Source organism: Postia placenta, assembly GCF_002117355.1.
Source record: "Postia placenta MAD-698-R-SB12 unplaced genomic scaffold POSPLAscaffold_9, whole genome shotgun sequence".
Lineage (NCBI taxonomy): Eukaryota > Fungi > Basidiomycota > Agaricomycetes > Polyporales > Adustoporiaceae > Rhodonia > Rhodonia placenta.
Window position 1 is genome coordinate 1,563,375 of NW_020169840.1, and position 17,820 is coordinate 1,581,194.

General features: G+C 53.3%; 7 protein-coding genes across 7 annotated transcripts; 3 read left to right on the top strand and 4 right to left on the bottom strand.

Annotated features, from left to right (window-relative positions):
* The first annotated feature begins 993 nt into the window (after positions 1-993).
* POSPLADRAFT_1040391 (hypothetical protein) lies at positions 994-3,249 on the top strand. Its single transcript, XM_024477737.1, has 3 exons — positions 994-1,119; positions 1,189-2,168; positions 2,225-3,249. The coding sequence occupies exons 1-3, from the start codon at positions 1,083-1,085 to the stop codon at positions 2,831-2,833; spliced, it is 1,626 nt and encodes a 541-aa protein (XP_024337998.1). The 5' UTR covers positions 994-1,082; the 3' UTR covers positions 2,834-3,249.
* A 438-nt stretch (positions 3,250-3,687) lies between these two features.
* POSPLADRAFT_1058133 (hypothetical protein) lies at positions 3,688-4,404 on the bottom strand (the record flags this gene model as incomplete). Its single annotated transcript, XM_024481002.1, has 2 exons — positions 3,688-4,052; positions 4,119-4,404. The coding sequence occupies 2 exons, from the start codon at positions 4,402-4,404 to the stop codon at positions 3,688-3,690; spliced, it is 651 nt and encodes a 216-aa protein (XP_024337999.1).
* Positions 4,405-4,702: 298 nt separating this feature from the next.
* POSPLADRAFT_1182367 (hypothetical protein) lies at positions 4,703-5,495 on the bottom strand. Its single transcript, XM_024488915.1, has 3 exons — positions 5,362-5,495; positions 5,001-5,279; positions 4,703-4,942 (listed from the first exon to the last, which is right to left on the bottom strand). Exons 1-3 carry the CDS (start codon positions 5,473-5,475, stop codon positions 4,781-4,783), a joined length of 555 nt encoding a protein of 184 aa, XP_024338000.1. The 5' UTR covers positions 5,476-5,495; the 3' UTR covers positions 4,703-4,780.
* A 495-nt stretch (positions 5,496-5,990) lies between these two features.
* On the bottom strand, positions 5,991-6,833 carry POSPLADRAFT_1145696 (hypothetical protein; the record flags this gene model as incomplete). Its single annotated transcript, XM_024485824.1, has 1 exon — positions 5,991-6,833. One exon carries the CDS (start codon positions 6,831-6,833, stop codon positions 5,991-5,993), a length of 843 nt encoding a protein of 280 aa, XP_024338001.1.
* Positions 6,834-7,722: 889 nt separating this feature from the next.
* POSPLADRAFT_1047453 (hypothetical protein) lies at positions 7,723-8,812 on the bottom strand (the record flags this gene model as incomplete). Its single annotated transcript, XM_024479291.1, has 2 exons — positions 7,723-7,777; positions 7,995-8,812. The coding sequence occupies 2 exons, from the start codon at positions 8,810-8,812 to the stop codon at positions 7,723-7,725; spliced, it is 873 nt and encodes a 290-aa protein (XP_024338002.1).
* Positions 8,813-10,367: 1,555 nt separating this feature from the next.
* Positions 10,368-12,411, top strand: POSPLADRAFT_1047454 (hypothetical protein; the record flags this gene model as incomplete). Its single annotated transcript, XM_024479292.1, has 6 exons — positions 10,368-10,445; positions 10,503-10,575; positions 10,632-10,994; positions 11,059-11,753; positions 11,823-12,258; positions 12,311-12,411. 6 exons carry the CDS (start codon positions 10,368-10,370, stop codon positions 12,409-12,411), a joined length of 1,746 nt encoding a protein of 581 aa, XP_024338003.1.
* A 2,359-nt stretch (positions 12,412-14,770) lies between these two features.
* Positions 14,771-15,517, top strand: POSPLADRAFT_1145862 (hypothetical protein; the record flags this gene model as incomplete). Its single annotated transcript, XM_024485853.1, has 3 exons — positions 14,771-14,837; positions 14,895-15,105; positions 15,160-15,517. Coding segments are annotated over 3 exons (636 nt in total), but the record flags the coding sequence as incomplete, so codon positions are not given.
* Between the last annotated feature and the right edge of the window lie 2,303 nt (positions 15,518-17,820).

Sequence of the window (17,820 nt, forward strand, 5' to 3'; positions counted from 1 at the left end):
TGCCGGCACCGACGCGCGCCGCGGGCGTGGCGACACCGTCCACGGATGCGGCAGAGACAGGAACGGTGGTGGCGACGGTGCCGCAGGCCCTTCACAGGTTGCTGTGACGGGAGGTGATCCCAATACGATCGGATCCACAGACTCATACGGGGGCAGACTAGTGCGCTCCGAGATACACGCTGGGAGTTGCCATTCCGCGCGGCTGACAGGGCGCGAACCTAGCTGCGGCTGGGACGCTCCTGCCGGATGCAGCTGCGCTTTGGCGTGGCGGGGTCGATCCTCAGATTATCCGATACGCTCAGCTATGTGTCATGCTGGCGTTCGCAAGACGTAGACGGACAAGACACCGTATGACCGGCACACTGTGACGACACGAGGTGCACGGCACGGTCGAATTCCATGTTCGGGAATGCAGACAAGACACATGTACGTGATGCACAGCGAGCGCGACATGAGGGGGCGTGGCGCGGAAAATACGGGCAATAGAGGGGCCAGGGAGGGATGTGCGACGCGGCTGGTGCCTAGGGCCGCTCGCCGAGGTGGGGGAGGGAGGGCCAGCACGAGACTCTATCGGTATATTCTATGGTGTGAGATAACGGCATAGGCGAAGGAGGAGGACAATAAGGGGTGACCGATATGTGCGGGCGCTCGGGGGAGGAAGCGCGGAAGGCGAGCGAGACAATAAGAATTGTCGCCGGAGCAGATGGGTTGATCAAAACGAAGAGCGGCGAGAGAATTTGCGCGTGTTTGGCGGTAGAATGGAGAGGGGGGCCCTGTTTAGGATTAGATCTCCCACTGCGACCGAATATGGCAGCACAATGAAGTGATCTCAGCGGGATCTGACCGAGGGGAGGGCCCCTGCAGCATTCGGCGGACGGTCATATCACCATCCTCTATAAAGACGCACGCTCGTATTGTCATGCCTCCGTCGCCTCTCGTCCAATTGTTCTCCCTCGGGGCCTCAGAGCCACCCTCCATCACCCTCCTGCCGCAATCGGGAGCGCCTTTTGTCTCGCCTCGAGGGCAACCCCGCCTCGCGTTCGCAAATAATACACGCTCATCCTCCATTCACGAGAACAATCATGCCTGCATACCGCACTCGCGAAACCTCCTTCCGCAGTAAGTCCCATTCATCTCGCCACCACAATACTCTCCGCGCACAGCTCACCGCGCCATGCCCGCCCACAGCCCTCGAAGTCGCGACGGACGCGCCCCTCCCCCCGACAGTCGCCATCATTTCCCCCACGCCGCGCGCATTCACCTTCCCTATCAACGCCATCCCCGACGCTCGCTTCGTCTCCCCATCCAGTTCGCCCTTCGAGCCCGACCTCAAGTTCGCATGCACCCCGCCACCCGCACGCGCCCTCTCCCCTACCTCCTCCATCGGCTCCACTGACGCCTCATCGATCTTCTCCACTCCTTCCGCGCGCTCCTCGCAGGCCTCGCACAAGCGGCGTAGATCGACCGCTAGCGATATCGGGGAACGCCGCCCCAAGAAGGGCGACGACGACTACATCAAGCGTCCCGAGAACGCGTTCATCCTCTTCCGCCGCAAGTGCTGCGAGGACCGCCAGGCGCAGGACGAGACCGACGACGGGTCGGCAGGCCCCGTCAAGAAGCAGCGCCAGGCGGACCTCTCCAAGACCATCAGCCAGCAATGGAAGAGCCTCGCCGCAGAGGAACGGCACTATTGGGAGGAGCTTGCGAAAGAGAAGAAGAAAGAGCATGAGGCGATGTACCCCAACTACGTCTACCGCCCGCAGCGCCTGAAGGACAAGTCGAAGGCGAGGAAGGGCAAGGGGAGAAAGGAGGGCGAGCAAGAGACCGACGCTGAGAGTGGCATCTCGTTCGTGATTCCCGTTCCCTCTCCTCCGCGCAGCCTCAGCCGCGACAGCTTGCCTCTCGACGCCTCCGCGCGCGGTCGCCGTGCGGTGTCAGCACCGACGCCGCCACCGCAGTATCAGACGATCCAGCTCCCGTCTGTGTACATGCCCTCATGTCCGACATCACCGTCGCTCAATCCTTCGCTCATGCCAAGGATTAGCAGGCGGTCTCCACACATTCCCCCACCAGGCAACGATTCCCTGACGCATTTTGAGTACTTACCGAACGACTCCCTCTTCCCGCCCTACCAGCATCAGCACTCCGCATTCGAACACAGCCCACAGGTGCGCGCCATTCAGCTATTTGTGTTTGATATTGACTGATGTTGTCCGATCGTCAGGCCGATCAGCTGTTTCAGATGTTCCAACTTGAACAATCCACTCTGTCAGGACAGAGCGGCGCTCCTCTTCTGCATCCACTGAGCATCCCTAGAGATTCGTCATCCATGCCTTCAAGCCTTGTGTCGCCGGCCGAGTCCATCGCATCGAACCACTTCCTCTCGCCCGTATCGCCCGCGTCGACCCAGGGCGGGCCATACACGCCCGCAGAGTCGCTCTCCATGATGTCGCTCTCCCTCGCCAACAACACGTCATGTGGCCAGCCCATGGATGCCATGTCTGACCACTCGAGCGGCCCGCTCGCGTTCTCGATGTGGCCGCAGGAGAGTCTCTGGCCGGACGACGCGATGATCCCGGACGACTTCGACCTGAACTCGATCCCGCCAATCGAGCTGGGGATCTCGCAGTTCGACGGCGAGATGCACCAGCTCGCGGCGCTCCCCGAGCTTTCTGAAGGCATGGACATCCCCGGCTTCGAGTTCGACGACGCGTTTGCGCTGGGTCAGGGCCAGGGCCAAGAGCACGACCTGCACGACGCCGACCCCGGACACGACCCATTCGACATGTTCGGCGGCTACGACCACACCACCGGCGGCAACATAGCCTGGTGATGACGCTGTCAACGTGCGCGGGCGTGCGTTGACGACCCTGTGGACACTGTATCAAAACCCCCGGCTCCTGAGTTCTATCTATCATCTATCCTTGGAATTCCGCTGTTGTACGCACCTTCCGTCGCTGATGAACGCTTATCCGTGTATTCCTGCTGTACTGATATTCGCGCTGGTGTCCGATGTTGACGTCGGCGCCGTGTACTCATCACCCCACCCTACCATCCGAGCATTTGTGTTACTTACTGACAACCCTCATTGGCACACATCCCACCATCCTGCATCTCCATCCGCGCGTCAGATACCCCCCTCCCTCTTCTATCCTCTCACTTATGACATTATTTGACGTAACGACTTCAGCTGGTGTCCTGGTGCCCAGTCCAACACGAATACAAGGATTTTATAGAGTTTGTGAGGCATGTCTAGGCATCAGTGAGAGTATGTTTGTCGCACAGAGAGACATTGTCGCGGTGCGAGAGGTAAGCACGCTGAGGGCGAGTTGACGACGGTCGCGCAAGAGCCTCGAGGTTTCCACTCAGTTGATTTCAGACACTCTCGTGTCATGTTTTCACGTGACTGGGACGAGCAGACAGACACCCATTTGCGAGTTTCCTGTGCCAGTGTCACTGTCCTCATTGGACCGAAATTCAACATTCAACGCTGAAACATGCCAGGTAGCGATGTTCAGTCTGCTGTAAAGTCTGATGCAAAATAGCGCTTGTCGGAAGTGATGAACTGGTCGGAGCAAGTCATGGCATGGATTCTCATTGACCTTAAAATATCTTGCTCCTGTCTGTCAGACGCGTATGGTTTGACCGAGCTTGTGACGCAATGATTAAGGAACACCCCTATGTCTTTCAGCGACCCGACAAGAGACGGCTCGGCGACTTAGTGCCAGGAGGCCGAATCCTCGCGGAACCAACTCCCGCCTTGTATCCCGTATGTGACACCGGGGTTGTGCCGCGGCATATCGTCGTCAGGAGCCAATCCCACCGGCCCCGACGCTCGGCCCCGGCAATGCCCCGCGCTTTGGCCTGTGTGCTAGGCCCGATTGCACATAATTGCCAGTCGGGGCCGTCGACCGTCGCCATGACGAGGGACAGGGGCGAGCCCATTGTTTCGACGTCGGTAGCGTCGACCTTGACATCGGTGCGGAGCCTTCGTGGCCGCGAGGCTGCAGCATGGACCTCGTATGCGCATTGCTTCGTGTGCCGGTGGGACTCTGCAGCGTCAGCACAATAAGCGTGGATATGAGATCCGTGGGCCTGGAGCTATGGCGGTTCCTGACCAAGCGCATCCCAACGGTCCCATGAGATGCTAGGCACCACAAGACGAGTGGTAAGAGGCTCAGGTTCAGCGATCTCATCTTTACGAGAACGTGCATCACGAATCTCCGCGATCTTGGATTGACCTTTCATGAGAGAGCCATTGGTCAAATTAGTCCGGACGCATATTGGCTCCTCTGGGACGCACTTTTCGTTCGCGGCTTGGAGGAATACTCCGATCGAGGGCCGGTCGTGTAAGAAGTTGGTAAACTTAGCTGCTGGGATGATGATGTGTGCGTGCGAATGCATGTCATGCTGCGTAATCTGGTATTATCGAGACGGCACTTCACGTCGGTCAGATATGCTGGTAAGCGAGGTTTAGTTACATATAGCAGGGCAGCCAATGCGCGCACTCACATGGATATCAATTACACCATGGGTCGTGATGCAATTTATCCTGTCTAATGTCTCGAGCGGTCAGGTATCTCAACTAACCATAAAGACCCTGCGGGCAAATCTATGTTGAAACATGCGAGCACGTTGAGCAAACCTTGCATCATCATGGGTCATGGATAGACAAAGGTACCGGCACCCTTCACAACTAGCTAAAACACGAAGAATTGACATCAATACATAGAACGATACGAATATGTTCCATCAGGATACGATACAGTGTCACGGAGTATCATATAGACAAATTGTACTCATATTCACTCCCAACACTCTGAGAGATCCAGAGGACGATAGTAGAAAGCATGAGTGCGACATTCTGCGAGACGTTCGCATAGCCATAGTAGGTGTATTGCTCCGCGTACTCCTCGAGCACATATTTGAGGACCAGGACCGTCTGGTGAACGTGTTTTTGAACAGACAGTATAAGATTCACATACTTGACCAGTACGTACCACGCTACCCGCAAGTCCGCCTGCCATGAGCGCGAAGCCGATAAAGAGGATCAGCCGTGCGCGCCAGACTGCCCCACTGTCACCAAAGCCCTCCTCTCCGCGAACCCGGTCCTTGTCAATCAAGTTGATGATAAGCATTCCAAGCAGCGAGCAGATCCCGGGCACCCAGTCGGTGAAACCGACGTGGACGGGTGCGGGGAGCTGCGGTTCATCGTACGGCGGGTGTGCGTGTGCGGAGAGGATAGCAGCGTCAAGGAAGGTCCAATTCGCCAATGCGAACTAAGATAGTTGCAAAGCAGTCGTAGTGACACCGAACCCGATGTTAATACTGCGTTGTAGCATGAACAGTTGCAGTATTTACCAGACCACCGGCTAGGTATATCCCAATCGTCCGCCTGTGCTTGCCGATATTCAGGACGGGGAAAGGATTCAAGCAAACCCGTCTAGGGTCATAGTTGGAACGGGGAAGAGACATCCTGACAAAGTAAAGGTCGCCGTCGTCGTCGTCGGTGGTGATGAAGGGGGACGAAACGTGAGAGCGCTGCGCACTCCACAATGCGCGCTTGGTGCTGCTGTACTGTTACTCTATTCAGTGAACCGAGGGTACTGTCCCGGCTCTCGAATTATGGGTGATTTCCTTGATAAAGTGACTTTTGCTTCTCGGTTAGCTCGCAGCTATTGCCAACAGGCAACTGGTGGCGACAATGACGGCGCGTCGGCTCGCAGGGGTCGCCTCTTGGAAGCGACAGTGATGACGATGCTGCTATAGTTCAGCCTCTGCAAACAGGATGGTGCTCGCTCAGACGTATTCACTCTACTCCGCGTAGCTTGTCTTTCGGCATTTGTACAGGTCGATGTTGCTCGGGATGCATATGAAAGAATTCGCAGTAAGACAATATAACACGGCTCGTATGCTACCCAATTGCGTGCAACGTACGACTAACTAACAGGGTTCCGTCCTGCTGTCGTAGGAGATGGCCCCCTTGCTACTTACTTGAGAGGCCATTGAGCCTTATACTCCTTAGTCTTCTCCCAAAACTCGAAACCACCCGTCATGAGGAGACCATCCCACAAATCCGACGTCTCCAGGGAGAAGGGGAGGAGGTTGACACGGTACAACTTGTTGCAAACGAGTTGTTGATTCAGCCAACGCCACGCATCTTGGGAGCAAGAAGAACCTGTTGCATCGTCGACGCACTGGATTACCAGTCGGCGCAAGTGGCGAGCAGCGTACAGGATTTCGTGGAGCCACTTGATGATCGGGCACGCCCCTCGAACCATGTTCCCCACGACAATGCGAATACATAGGTGCGTCAATCGGGGGATGCTCTCGAAGAAGGTGATTACTGCATGGGATACGACTTCATCAGAGACGGAGCATGGCTTTGTGGGGTCAGCAGGCGGGAGGCACTCCACGACCTGGTTCCATGGCATGTCGACGAGTAGGTGGGTCGTACACCACAAGAACCGGAAGTTGGCTCCATGAAGATGAGGCACTTTCAGCGGGTTGGTACTCTGGAGGAACAAGACGTGTTTAGGCTCAATGTGGGCATCAAGGAGCCAGTTGTTGGACAAAAGGGTGATGTCAATTGCCACAGTGCGTATTTCTGCCTCATTAACCAATCGATGTACGATTTCCCTCTGTTCGTGTTTCTTGAAGTCGTGTTCATCCTCGATCTGCTTGCCCGCGTCCGAGTAGGCGGGATTGAAGCGGATCCAGACGTTTTCCACATATATGTCCAACTCTGAGTATTCATCTTTCAGGGCGTCCTTCAGCGTGTCTAGCTGCTCCAACGTTTCCAATTTGATCGATGTTAGCTTCAAGCGGGGCATTGCGAGAGTCGTGAATGTCAAGATGCAGAAGTCGAAAGCCCCACACGATTAGTGAGCGGAGGTGGATCAGGAAGGGAGAAGCATCTTATGTTTCGCGTTCGTTTTATACGCAGGAGCGTGGCTGGTCACTGGTGTCACTTCTTGATGTCCATTGTCATTGTCCGCACAATCTAACCGACACCACTTGTCACGGAGCCTCTTGGCCCCTTGACGCGACTGTTTGACCACTAACATGTGGTATCCATTCGATTATTCCAGTTGTGGTGAAGTAGTACATGCTGCAGCTGCGGATGTACTTCAACCCCTCTGGTTACAGAAGCCGTTTTGTGTGGACAAGAAGTTCCTAAGAGTCCCTTCCCTGGATAATGCATCATTGTCTCATGGCGTCCTGACACTCTAGGCATCTCGCATGGTACATGTCTGTAACGATTCACTCAAAACCATAACCAGCACCATGACTACGAACAACGGAGTATAGCATGCACTGCTGTCATGTTGCGATCAAACGGCTTTCAGCTAGCGTCCATGTCACTGTCGCTAGTTGTTTCCAACTCCCTCCGAAATGACACAAACCCTTCAAGGACTCCCGCACGAGTGGCCACATTTTTCCCGGGTGAGTTCTCATATATAGCTGCAAGCTCTGAGGGGTGATAGTCGCCGTCATCTGCAGCTACTTGTTCTATTCCTTCCACTGATGTTTACATCAAGTTCCTGTTGGGACACGAGAACGTTGTCTGGGTTCTGGATGAACTCCTTGCAAAGCTCCTGTCTACTGCATTGTCAACTTCGTAAGTCTACCCCACAGAGATCATGGAATACGTCGTTGTAATGACGGTGATGCTCTTTGAAGCAATGAAAACGCTACCAGTAGCAGCGCACTCGTGCTACATCACTCAGGTCGCAATCCAGCCATATTCAACACTGCGCGTAGCTGGCCTCCGGGCCTACACACACAAGTAAATGCCTCTGAGGGAGCATGGAGATGAAGTCGTAAGGGAAATAAGGAACATGGTTTGTATAGATCCTTTGGAGCTTCATAGAATATATCCATAACGATCCAGCAGATAAAATGGATCATGTTGTTGCACCAATGATTCTCGTCGTGCTGCCACAGCGGATGATATTATGAAATCCCCATCGAGCGGCCACTGTGCCACATACTTCCTGGCTTTCTCCCACAACGCAAATTCACCTGTCTCGCCGAGTGTATGCCACTCGTCGGATAGCTTCATGGCGAAGGGGATGAGGTTGACTTGGCGGAGTTTATTGGAAACGATATATTGGTTGAGCAAACGCCATACGTGATGCCTTCTGGAGCAGGGAGAACCCGATACATCGTCGACGCACTGGAGAACCAGTTGCGACAAGTGTGGCTTCGCGCGCACGATTTCGTGCAGCCACTTCGTGACCGGGCACGCTCCTTCAGCCATGCGGCCCACGTTGATTCTGATGCACAGGTGCGTCAGGTTATAAAGGCCTTCGAAGAAGTGCATGACGGTGTGCGATGCGATCCCATCGTAGACCAGGTACCGTTTCAGAGGATTAACAGGCGGCAGGCACATAACGGCGACATGATTCCACGGCACATCGATAACCAGGCGACGAACTTTCCACAGGAACGCTAAGTGACGGGGCTCAAAATGAGGCAGTTTCAGCGGGTCGGCATTCTGGAGCAGCAGGACCTGCCTAGGAAATGTAACATTCTCTAGCCAGCCGTCTGACCAGAGGGTCGCGTCGATCGCTAGAATGCCTATTTCCGCTTTTCTGAGGAAATCATGCACCACTTGCCTCTGGTCAGCTTCGCCGAATTTGCGCTCGTCTTCGATCTCGTCTCCCGGGTATGAGAGGGCGGGGTTGTACCGGATCCAGACGTTCGTATCCTCCTGCGGCTCAGTCCCGCGTTGTTCCAGTGTTTGCTTCAAGTCGTTGATGGCCCACTTCCCTTCTACATCGACCATCGATTCCTGATGTGGAGGCATTGCGGGAACCACAGATCACAAAACTTGACGTCTGAGGGTGTTTCACGGTAGGTGATTAAGGCAAGTGGGGTGTATCAGGATTTTTCGGGGTATGTTACATCTAGCATTATTTATATAAGGCGGTGTAACGCTGGTGGCTCCTTCTCTTAGATACCACGTTGCCGTCGCCCAGGTATCTTGATCGACGCCACTTGTCGGTCGAGTGCTTTGACTCAAGCAACTATTGTTCGCACAGCCATCATAGCTGCAGGTGCGCTTTGGCCTCGAGACTACGTGTGGCGTGTGACTAAGAGACGATTTATCAGTTCATGCTAAGCTTCCAGAAACCAGCCAGACACCATCGTCCTTTCCTGTCACGCCCTATACCCTCACGAGTCCCGTGCTTTCGTCGCTATTGCCAAGGTATAGTCCTCGCTTTGCTGCCGCCGCTAAGTATTTCTATGTATATCATATATGCTGCAATCGCCGAAGGTCCTCGGTTCTGTTCGGTGTAGAACCCGTGGACGGTGTATGCGCACCAGAACTACTGTAGCGCCTTGGACCCGATCACCAAGGAGGCGTGGCCTGTGAAGGTATACGACTCAGACTAACTAACGGGCACGATCTACTGAACGGTCGCAATCAGCCCGAAGCGATGTCGAATGCCGTTGGCAGATGTCAAAGCCGCAATGCGCAAACTTTCACATAGGCCCAGCATTGACAGATAGCCGCCGTACTTTGGGCTTTGGGTCCACCGAACCCGGAACTCTGTGCAACAGACGGTCAGTGCGTTATCGATTAATCATCGCATATTGACCTGTTTGATCCTGTCCTTCTGTGTCAAAGAAATCTAGTTTGACATCTTCTTCATAATCCGTGTTGTTCATGGACACTATGGCGAGCTGCCCCGCGAGGAAAGAATACAATCATGGACTCAGAGGCTTCCCAGCGACAAGCAGATGGTCGTTGTGCAACACGACGGCGGGGGACTATCAGTAATCGCGAGGCTATGTGATATCCTCATCGCCTGTCGTGACATAACTTTGTCGCTATTTCCTAGTGAGATCAATCACACACCTAGTGCTAAGTACAGTACCGCGGATAGGTCTCGATCATGTGATCGCGATGCACAAGCTTTGTATCAGCGGTGCGTTTGCTGGGTAGATCACGTACCCATCACTCTATCTGCAATCTACGCGCCTCCTGTCAGAATATAGGACGCGGCGAGACGTACAATATGACGCCGTGCGATGTTGTAAACAGCCCCGAGTTGGCTGCGGCATTTGTTGCCTATCTACGAGATCTTACCAGAGAAGGTACTGTAGGCAGAAATTCTAGATGTCGCGGAATATCGAGGTTGACGCACTTGTCAGAGGGTAGGATACGCGAAGCGCAGTACATACGGGCCATCTCTGCCATCTCTACAGCGAAAACACTATTTGAGAAGAAAATTTACGATGGAGCGCATTCTGCTTACCTCAAAGCGATCGACTATATAATCGGCAGGGATCACACCATACCTTTGACAATCACCCAAAGCGGTGGAATCGTATCAGATGCATACACTCGACTGTCGATGAATAACAGAACCAATCTCATGACATGCTGTAACGGCATCGCAAAGTCTCTCGTAGAAGAGGACCGTGAGGAGGAGGTAAGAAGTCAAGATAACGAACTGATAGGTTTTGACTGGTGTACCAATATCTCTCAGGCATTGGAATGGTTCGAAGAGGTCGACGTACTATACAAGAACGCGCGCTTTGGCACACGCCCACCCCTTTTCGGTGGGTCTCATCAATACCTAATGACCTTCACCTTTCAATGGGCGAACCCCTTTCAGATTGGGTCGACTACTACCCGAAGCCTGCTCACATAGACTTCTTGGTACAGCGCGTTACCGCTCTCGCAGGAGCGTCAGACATCTTTTTGGGCCTTGGGAATACCGGATCTGCTACGCATCGCCGCGTTGTTGCCGATGATATAATCAACAATCTGTCTCCGGGAACAGATGCCACGCCCTTGAACGTTCTTCTTCCGGAGGACTCCGTTCGATCGCTCATGCAATATAGGCACCCGGACCCGGACATCCATGCTGACCACGAACTCACAAATGACGCCCTTCAGGTCTTGGGATCATGGCAGAAGATCAAGCTGTCTAAGCATATTGCTCCCCGCATGGGCTTTGTGAGCTTCATCTGGAGAAGTAAGTGACTTCTGCCCCGCGTTGCTTTTGGGAACCCGCTTATGGAATTATACTCTCATGGCAGGCCGTCTCTATGTGGGCGGAGGTATCAAAAGTGGCACATTCAACCTGTACAGCGATATGTGGTGCCTGGATCTAAAGAAGCTAAACGGGTGGCGAGAGCTTCCTCCGTACCCACGGGGAGGTGGTGCTTGCCTAAATCTGCAAATGGCTGTACACGAGACGACCGCATACGTCTTCAACGGCACAAGCGTCCTCACTACCTTTGATCTGATTACTGAGACTTGGGGTCAGCTGCGTACTGGCTTCGTCGATTCGTCTGGAAATCCAGGGCCGTGGCCGCTTGCCGACAAAAATCTTAGTGATTATTCAATGCAGATTGTACGTGGGCGCCTGTATGTCTTCGGTGGGAGTACGAAGAACTGCAAGATGGGCTGCAACTTCTTCGCCGTACTAAACCTAGCTACACGGCGGTGGGAACACCTCTCTGGTGCTCCCGGCCTACCCGCCGCCGACTACGACTGCCCGGGCCCGAGGAAATACCTTGGCAGTTGGGTTGATGAAAAGGACGAACGAATCTATGTGCTACAAGGCATGGCAGATCTTGCGGCGTCAAAGATGTTCAATCAGCCGCATGCAGCTGACCATTCATACGGGTATGATGATCTCTGGAGTTGGGACATCAAAGGCCGACGCTGGCGCCGGGAGCGACTGGTGGGCAACGCGCCATGTCCGAGGACCGAAATGGCCTGCACGTTTGTAAGTATGACCTTCCATCTGTCACGCTTACTCAGAAAGCTCACTCATTTGCCCACTTATGGGGAACAGAACCCCAGACTCAACGCCACTCTCGTGTACGGAGGCTATAATCCAGGCATCCCGACCCTCTTCGAATCTATGGGCATCTGTTTCAGTTTTACATACTTCGCCGACACGTACATTCTCAACCATTCATCCTCGAAGCCAGTTTGGAAACAGGTGCTCACACAAGGCTTCCCAACTTACCGTGCTCAGAGCACGCTCCTCACTGATCCCGACACCGGTCGGATGTATCTGTTCGGTGGATACACCAACACGGACCTGGTGCCTTCTCGCAGTCACGCGCGAACGAGAAGCTTTGGGGACTTGTGGCAGTTGCGCGTGGATATCCCCGGCGGTCATTTTGAAGAAGTTAACATATCGGAGGAAGAGCGCAATGCACGCGTTGGGCCTTGGCAGAAATGTTTTACATGTGGTAACGTCGGCCCTTGGAAAAAATGTGGCGGTGAGTAGTACACTTGCCAGTTACTGGGTGACTGCACAGTCGTGCTTCGCAGGTACCTGCAGAGGACGCGCGTTCTTCTGCGACGATCAGTGCTTGAAGGAAGGATGGCAAGAACACAAGCAGATACATACGTGTAAAAAACCCAGAAAGTAAGCGTGTTTGACAGTACCTGATTTCACCACCCTTTGGTATCTCGATCCTATCATGCATTGTGCGGGATATTTCATCTCGTGTTACACACCCGCTCCGCGATAAATCCGCAACACATGTTTGTCCAGCGAGTAGAACCTTTCAACTGCAAAGAAGGCGTCGGTGTGAGTGTCCTGACAGACAGCGCCAAAATTCTACTTCGAATTGGTCAGAATGCACGTCCTGACTGAACATGAGGCCGTCACTCTTACCGCGTCGATGATGGGCTGATGTCAGAAGGCTGGTCAGCAGTCGTCGGTCGGACGGCCGACGCCGCCATGCCAGGAAACGACCCTATGCAGAACGCAAGCACTTGGACATTCTCCAAAATTGGCTGGCGACAGCCGCGAACTGTGTTTCATGAGCACCATAGGCGGCCGCGCAGCAGGAAGTGAGATGGCCTTTGATCTCGGAGACAGATCTTCTGATGGATGACTATGGGCGTCTCAGCCATAGCATACAAGGGAGGCCGCTGATCTTCATTGCACAGCTCGGAACGATTACGTCGTCGATGGAGCTATGCCATCGGGCGCTTTTTCAGTAAGTCGGTCATTTTTCTGGTCTCCGCTCGGTTGTCATGTCCTTTTGCGGTCACCGGCATGGCATACAAAGGATCCTCCTTTGACGACGTTGGCACACCGTGCTATGTATTGCAAGCATATTCGGCCAAGGAGAGCAGAGCTGAGTATGGCAGTTATGTACACATACCCATCTCAAGATGTTCCTGGACTGATTTCACTCAAGTCTCCAAGAACACATACTTCAGCAGTGGAGTTTGTAACCAGGCGCAGATCTTGCGAGACTATTTACACCCCGACTTAACTCAGCAGCCTCGAAGTTTATGTCGCGCGGGAAGTTCCCGCCGGCAACGAGTAATCTAGATATCTCTTGACACAATCTACAAACGTTCAATGACTAGGCTGCTTGCGTCCGCCTGCTGCGCCGTCAGGCCGCCGATAAAGAACACCACGAACCCTGATGATGTTTGAATTAAGATTGTAGATCCATCATGGCCAACCTAGCCCCACGTTTCCTCCGATCGCCAAGCCCATTGAGCAAGGTCTTTTAAATGGTAAGGTAATCCATAACCTGGTGTCTGCATTTTAGGAAGTGGACGTCTGCCCCTCTCTGATATCACTATATAACGCCTTCCGATCTTCGAGCATTCTACATTCGTCTTGTGATACTTGCGGGTCGCTAACTCAGCTTTCTCTATGGTTCAGTCTATCTACGACCAATGTCAGCTCGACATCGCCGATTCTTGGACTCGGAGTTCGAGTGGTGGGCCTCGAACGACATCACGAAAGGACAGTGACAGCAGTGACGAGTCACCGTCAAATCCATCTTCCAAATCATCTCGGAGTCGGCCAATCAGTAGAGCGTAAGTACTGCTTCGTGTGCCAATGATACCCGCTGCCTCACATCTTGTAGCCCGGGTGCATGTACCCATTGCAAGTCATTGAAGGTGACGACATATCTCGTGTGAGACAAGTGAACATACCTGATACAGAGCAGATCCGATGTGAATTCATTCCAGAAGAAAATGTCTGTGCCCGTTGCAAAGCAGCCGGGCAGCTTTGCGTAATCCGCGGGCGCAAGAAGCGACGGCCTGCCCCGTAAGTTTATATAGCCGAACATTGTTATCGGCTGCTGACACGAAATCCAGCACGCATGAGGACCTTCGAAAGCGCTCGTACGCCCAGGACGTTCAGATACAATCGCTCTTACGTCAATTGGACGAGGTCAGGGCCTTCTCAGACATTCGCTACTGGCTCCAGAACGCACAAGCCGAGGCGGCCGCATTGAAGCAGTACCTGAACCAGGCTACTCATAGTCAGCTCGTTATGCGCGTGGGAGCTCTGACCCCTTGCTGATGTTGCTGACGTTCGGTTAGGCTCTCAAACGCTCCCATGGAAATGGAACCCTCAAAGCGCCACCACAAGCACTATGGAGCTCATGGGGAGGTCCCAAATGTCTCTCGAAGCAATGGGCATAAGTTCTGAGGCGTCAATCACGGAGATGCACATACCCGGTGAGACCTTGATGTCCCGTAACGACCCGTTATCCTTGATGAATGCTCACTTCTCGCCTGGCAGTTCCCGGTTATGGGGGCAGTGCGCGTAGCGATATCGGCATCCTCAAACACGGTCTGCTCAGCCCTAGTGATGTCCAGAGTCTCTTCGACTTGTACGGAGCTCCTTTTCGACTTGTCCTAACAGGCGTTAACACACCCACTTTAGATACTTTGAGCATTTACATGTGAGTGAGAGTGAATTTCTAGGATCGTATTTGTCCCTGAGCGTCGTGGTAGCCATGTTTCTGTCTCCTCGATCCGCGCATCCACACACCTCAATTTTTGCAATCTACGTCTCCGTTCCTTTTCACGGCAGGTTGGCATCATGTCCGTCCTTTGAAATTTTGAACCTCGCTGATGCCGCTTTGCAAAGTCTGTTATGTAGCATCTCGTCACTGGCTTCACAGGCCTAAATTACATCAACTCATCTTGCGATACGTCGAGAAGTATGCTGCAGATGTGCTCAAAGGTGAAGCCATCGACATCGAGGCTTGTCAAGCATACTGTCTCCTGGCGGCGTATCCGGGTTCGTTGAAGAGGTTCGCCGATGCGCGAAATTGGTGGCTGATAGCGACCGCCGTTCGGTGATTGTGTATTCTGCTTGCGGTACTTGTCTAGACTCAACAGCGCCTTTCCAGGATAGCGCAAGAGATTGGACTGGATCAGCCACCACCTCCAGAATGCGATATGTTGGTACAGCTCAACCGCATTCAGACTTGGTTCCGCATCCTATGCATGGACGCCTCCGCGGCCATTCAGAGCGGGGGACCACCGATGGTGCAGTACGACGATTGGCTTGCGCGTACTTCGCATGCCTGGTGCAGGTGGCAGGAGACGCATCCGCCACATGTCGTCTTTCCCAGCCCGAGCTTAGAGATCTTCACAATTGTCATAAATTTCGAGAAGACAATCACACAATACGAGGCGCAAGAGGCAAGTGGACATGTTATCCAGCCATTGTCATACATAAGTGACTCTGATGCGGCGATGCTTTGATAGGTGTCCGATGTGAACGCGCTGGCCCTTGAGTATCACGACAAGCTGGATGCAGCCTTCACACGATGGAAAAGCGAGGCTGGAGAAGGGCCTCCCCAAACTTCCTGTCAGCGGTTTGTCTTTTACCAACGAGTACACATAGCTAACTTTCCATAGTGCTCTGCGTGCGGGAGATGTCTGGGATTGCGTAAGTTTTTTTTCCTTTGTGTACCAAGATCCCTCAGACTGAGTGCCGACAGATTTATCAACGCGTTCAAGCTGATAATCCTGGGGCATAGCTTGCACTATGCGGCTAGGCGCGGGGTTACTCCAAGCCTAGACCTCGTTGTCATGGTAAATACCTCGCATTTACGGTAGGAGACAATTTCTTAAGGAGACCTTCTACAGGCGGTGCTTGCGGCTCAAAATGCCGTGCGAACACACGTCGAGCGCTCCTATCCGGCCGGTTACCTGCGGTATATATTCGAGGTGGAGATACAGCATTCCCTCTCGAAAGCTTGAGCTCAATTCTGTCGTAGCCGGAGTTCCTATACGTGACATTCTCGGCGGCGTTCATTGTACACGTAGGTTGTGTCCGTTTGCATTATTTCTCCACAACTGACCGATGACTGCGCAAATAGCTAATACGGACCCCATACAGTTCCTCCTTCGACCCTCAGTTTCGAGCTGAACTTTTGAAGGACGTCATGAGGCTGGTGCAAGTCTACGCTTCTCCAGAGGTAGCCTTGGACTCCACACATCCTCCAGCAGTATACGCCAGGTTTCTTGCCTCTTTACTGGAACATCCGTCTGTAGGTATTGACCCAGTGGGTGGATCTACCTTTGCGTTCAACACAGATGTCGCATCTGGATCGCAATGTCACTATCACCCCACTTCCGAGCAGGGTCCCATCTCGAGCGAGTCGAGTCGCAGTGACATGGGCTTCATGTTCGCGCACTTTGTATCAAACATTACGCCGCAGGATTCGCCTTCAACAAACAATTCGGCCAGCCTTGGGCTTTGTGCGCCTGACGTTTGGAGCTTTCGCCCGTTTCCTAGCGATCAACCTTCGCTGGACGCGGCGTGCTACGCAACGTCTTATCCCCGGTGACAAAAACACCGGAACATTAGCGAAGGGCAATGTATTAGCACAGTCAATGCCTTCCCGCAGGGGTCTGGACACGATCTCAGAATAGAATCGATCTGTACATGGTCTCGACAGGGCAGCTGATCTGACTATCCTCGAAAATGACTGTTGCCGGGCTGTTGGACGGACACCCAAGAGTTTGAATTGTCACGATTGCATAAGTGGTAGGGAGTTGCTCACGGTATTGAGTTGCTCAAATTGGTTTATACTTCCTGTCGCTTTGTAGGGTGCAGCTCAAAACAAGCAGAGCGAGTGTATTTAGTCCCTGACAATGCCCCCATGGCATAGAGATGATTAGATTACGATCGTGAAGAGAGCAGCATGCCCGACAAGGTATTTTGACAACAGCGTACACAGATCTAGACCTAGATTCTATCTGAATGGCGCAAGAATCACAAACAAAGGCACAGTGGATCGCGAACCCGAGGCTTGTGAGCGCAGTCGTGAGCAACTCCCTACCACCTATACTAAAAGTATCACACATGGACCAGATATAGATGACCAACCAACTGCGGCTGATACCTTTATCACCACCGGCTGTGATCGCTCGGAGACCTCCATCTGACAGGAACATCTAGCACGGTGACTGTCACATTCTTATTGCGCGTGAAAATCAAATGCTAAGCGAAATTGTGCGGCCTCCGTGCAACGATGGCAAGCGTAGGTATCGATCCTTCATGATCCACCATGGTCGAGATGAATGCTCTGTGAGGTTCGGCGGCTGGCCCTGCAACGGCAAAGCCTGCATAGCGATGTACCCGTCCCTTGATGCGGCGGTGCCGTCCAAAAGATTCCTTGAGGGGATGCGGTGTGTTCTCTTCGGCTGTCGTATAGAAGAACCCTGATCCCGAGATCATTTGTACGCCGGCGACGGGCTTGTAAACCCGTCAGTGGATTCTAGCGCTATTACTTCGCCTCGCATGTGCACTCACAAGTCATGATTCATCTGTCTCGCAGCCAACGTGCGCTTCGCGTTCTAACGTTCTAGAAACTTGCCTCATGGAACAAATCCCGAAAACGAGTTTCAGCAAGGTCCGTTAAGGGGTTGATACGCCGTTTCCCTAGCGGCAACTTTCGTGAATTACTGGGCATGATTGTGACACCGTCGCCACATCTGGCCTGGATCAAAGCATTGTACACCAAAGCACTGATAACGAGATGGTGGAATTTTTTTTG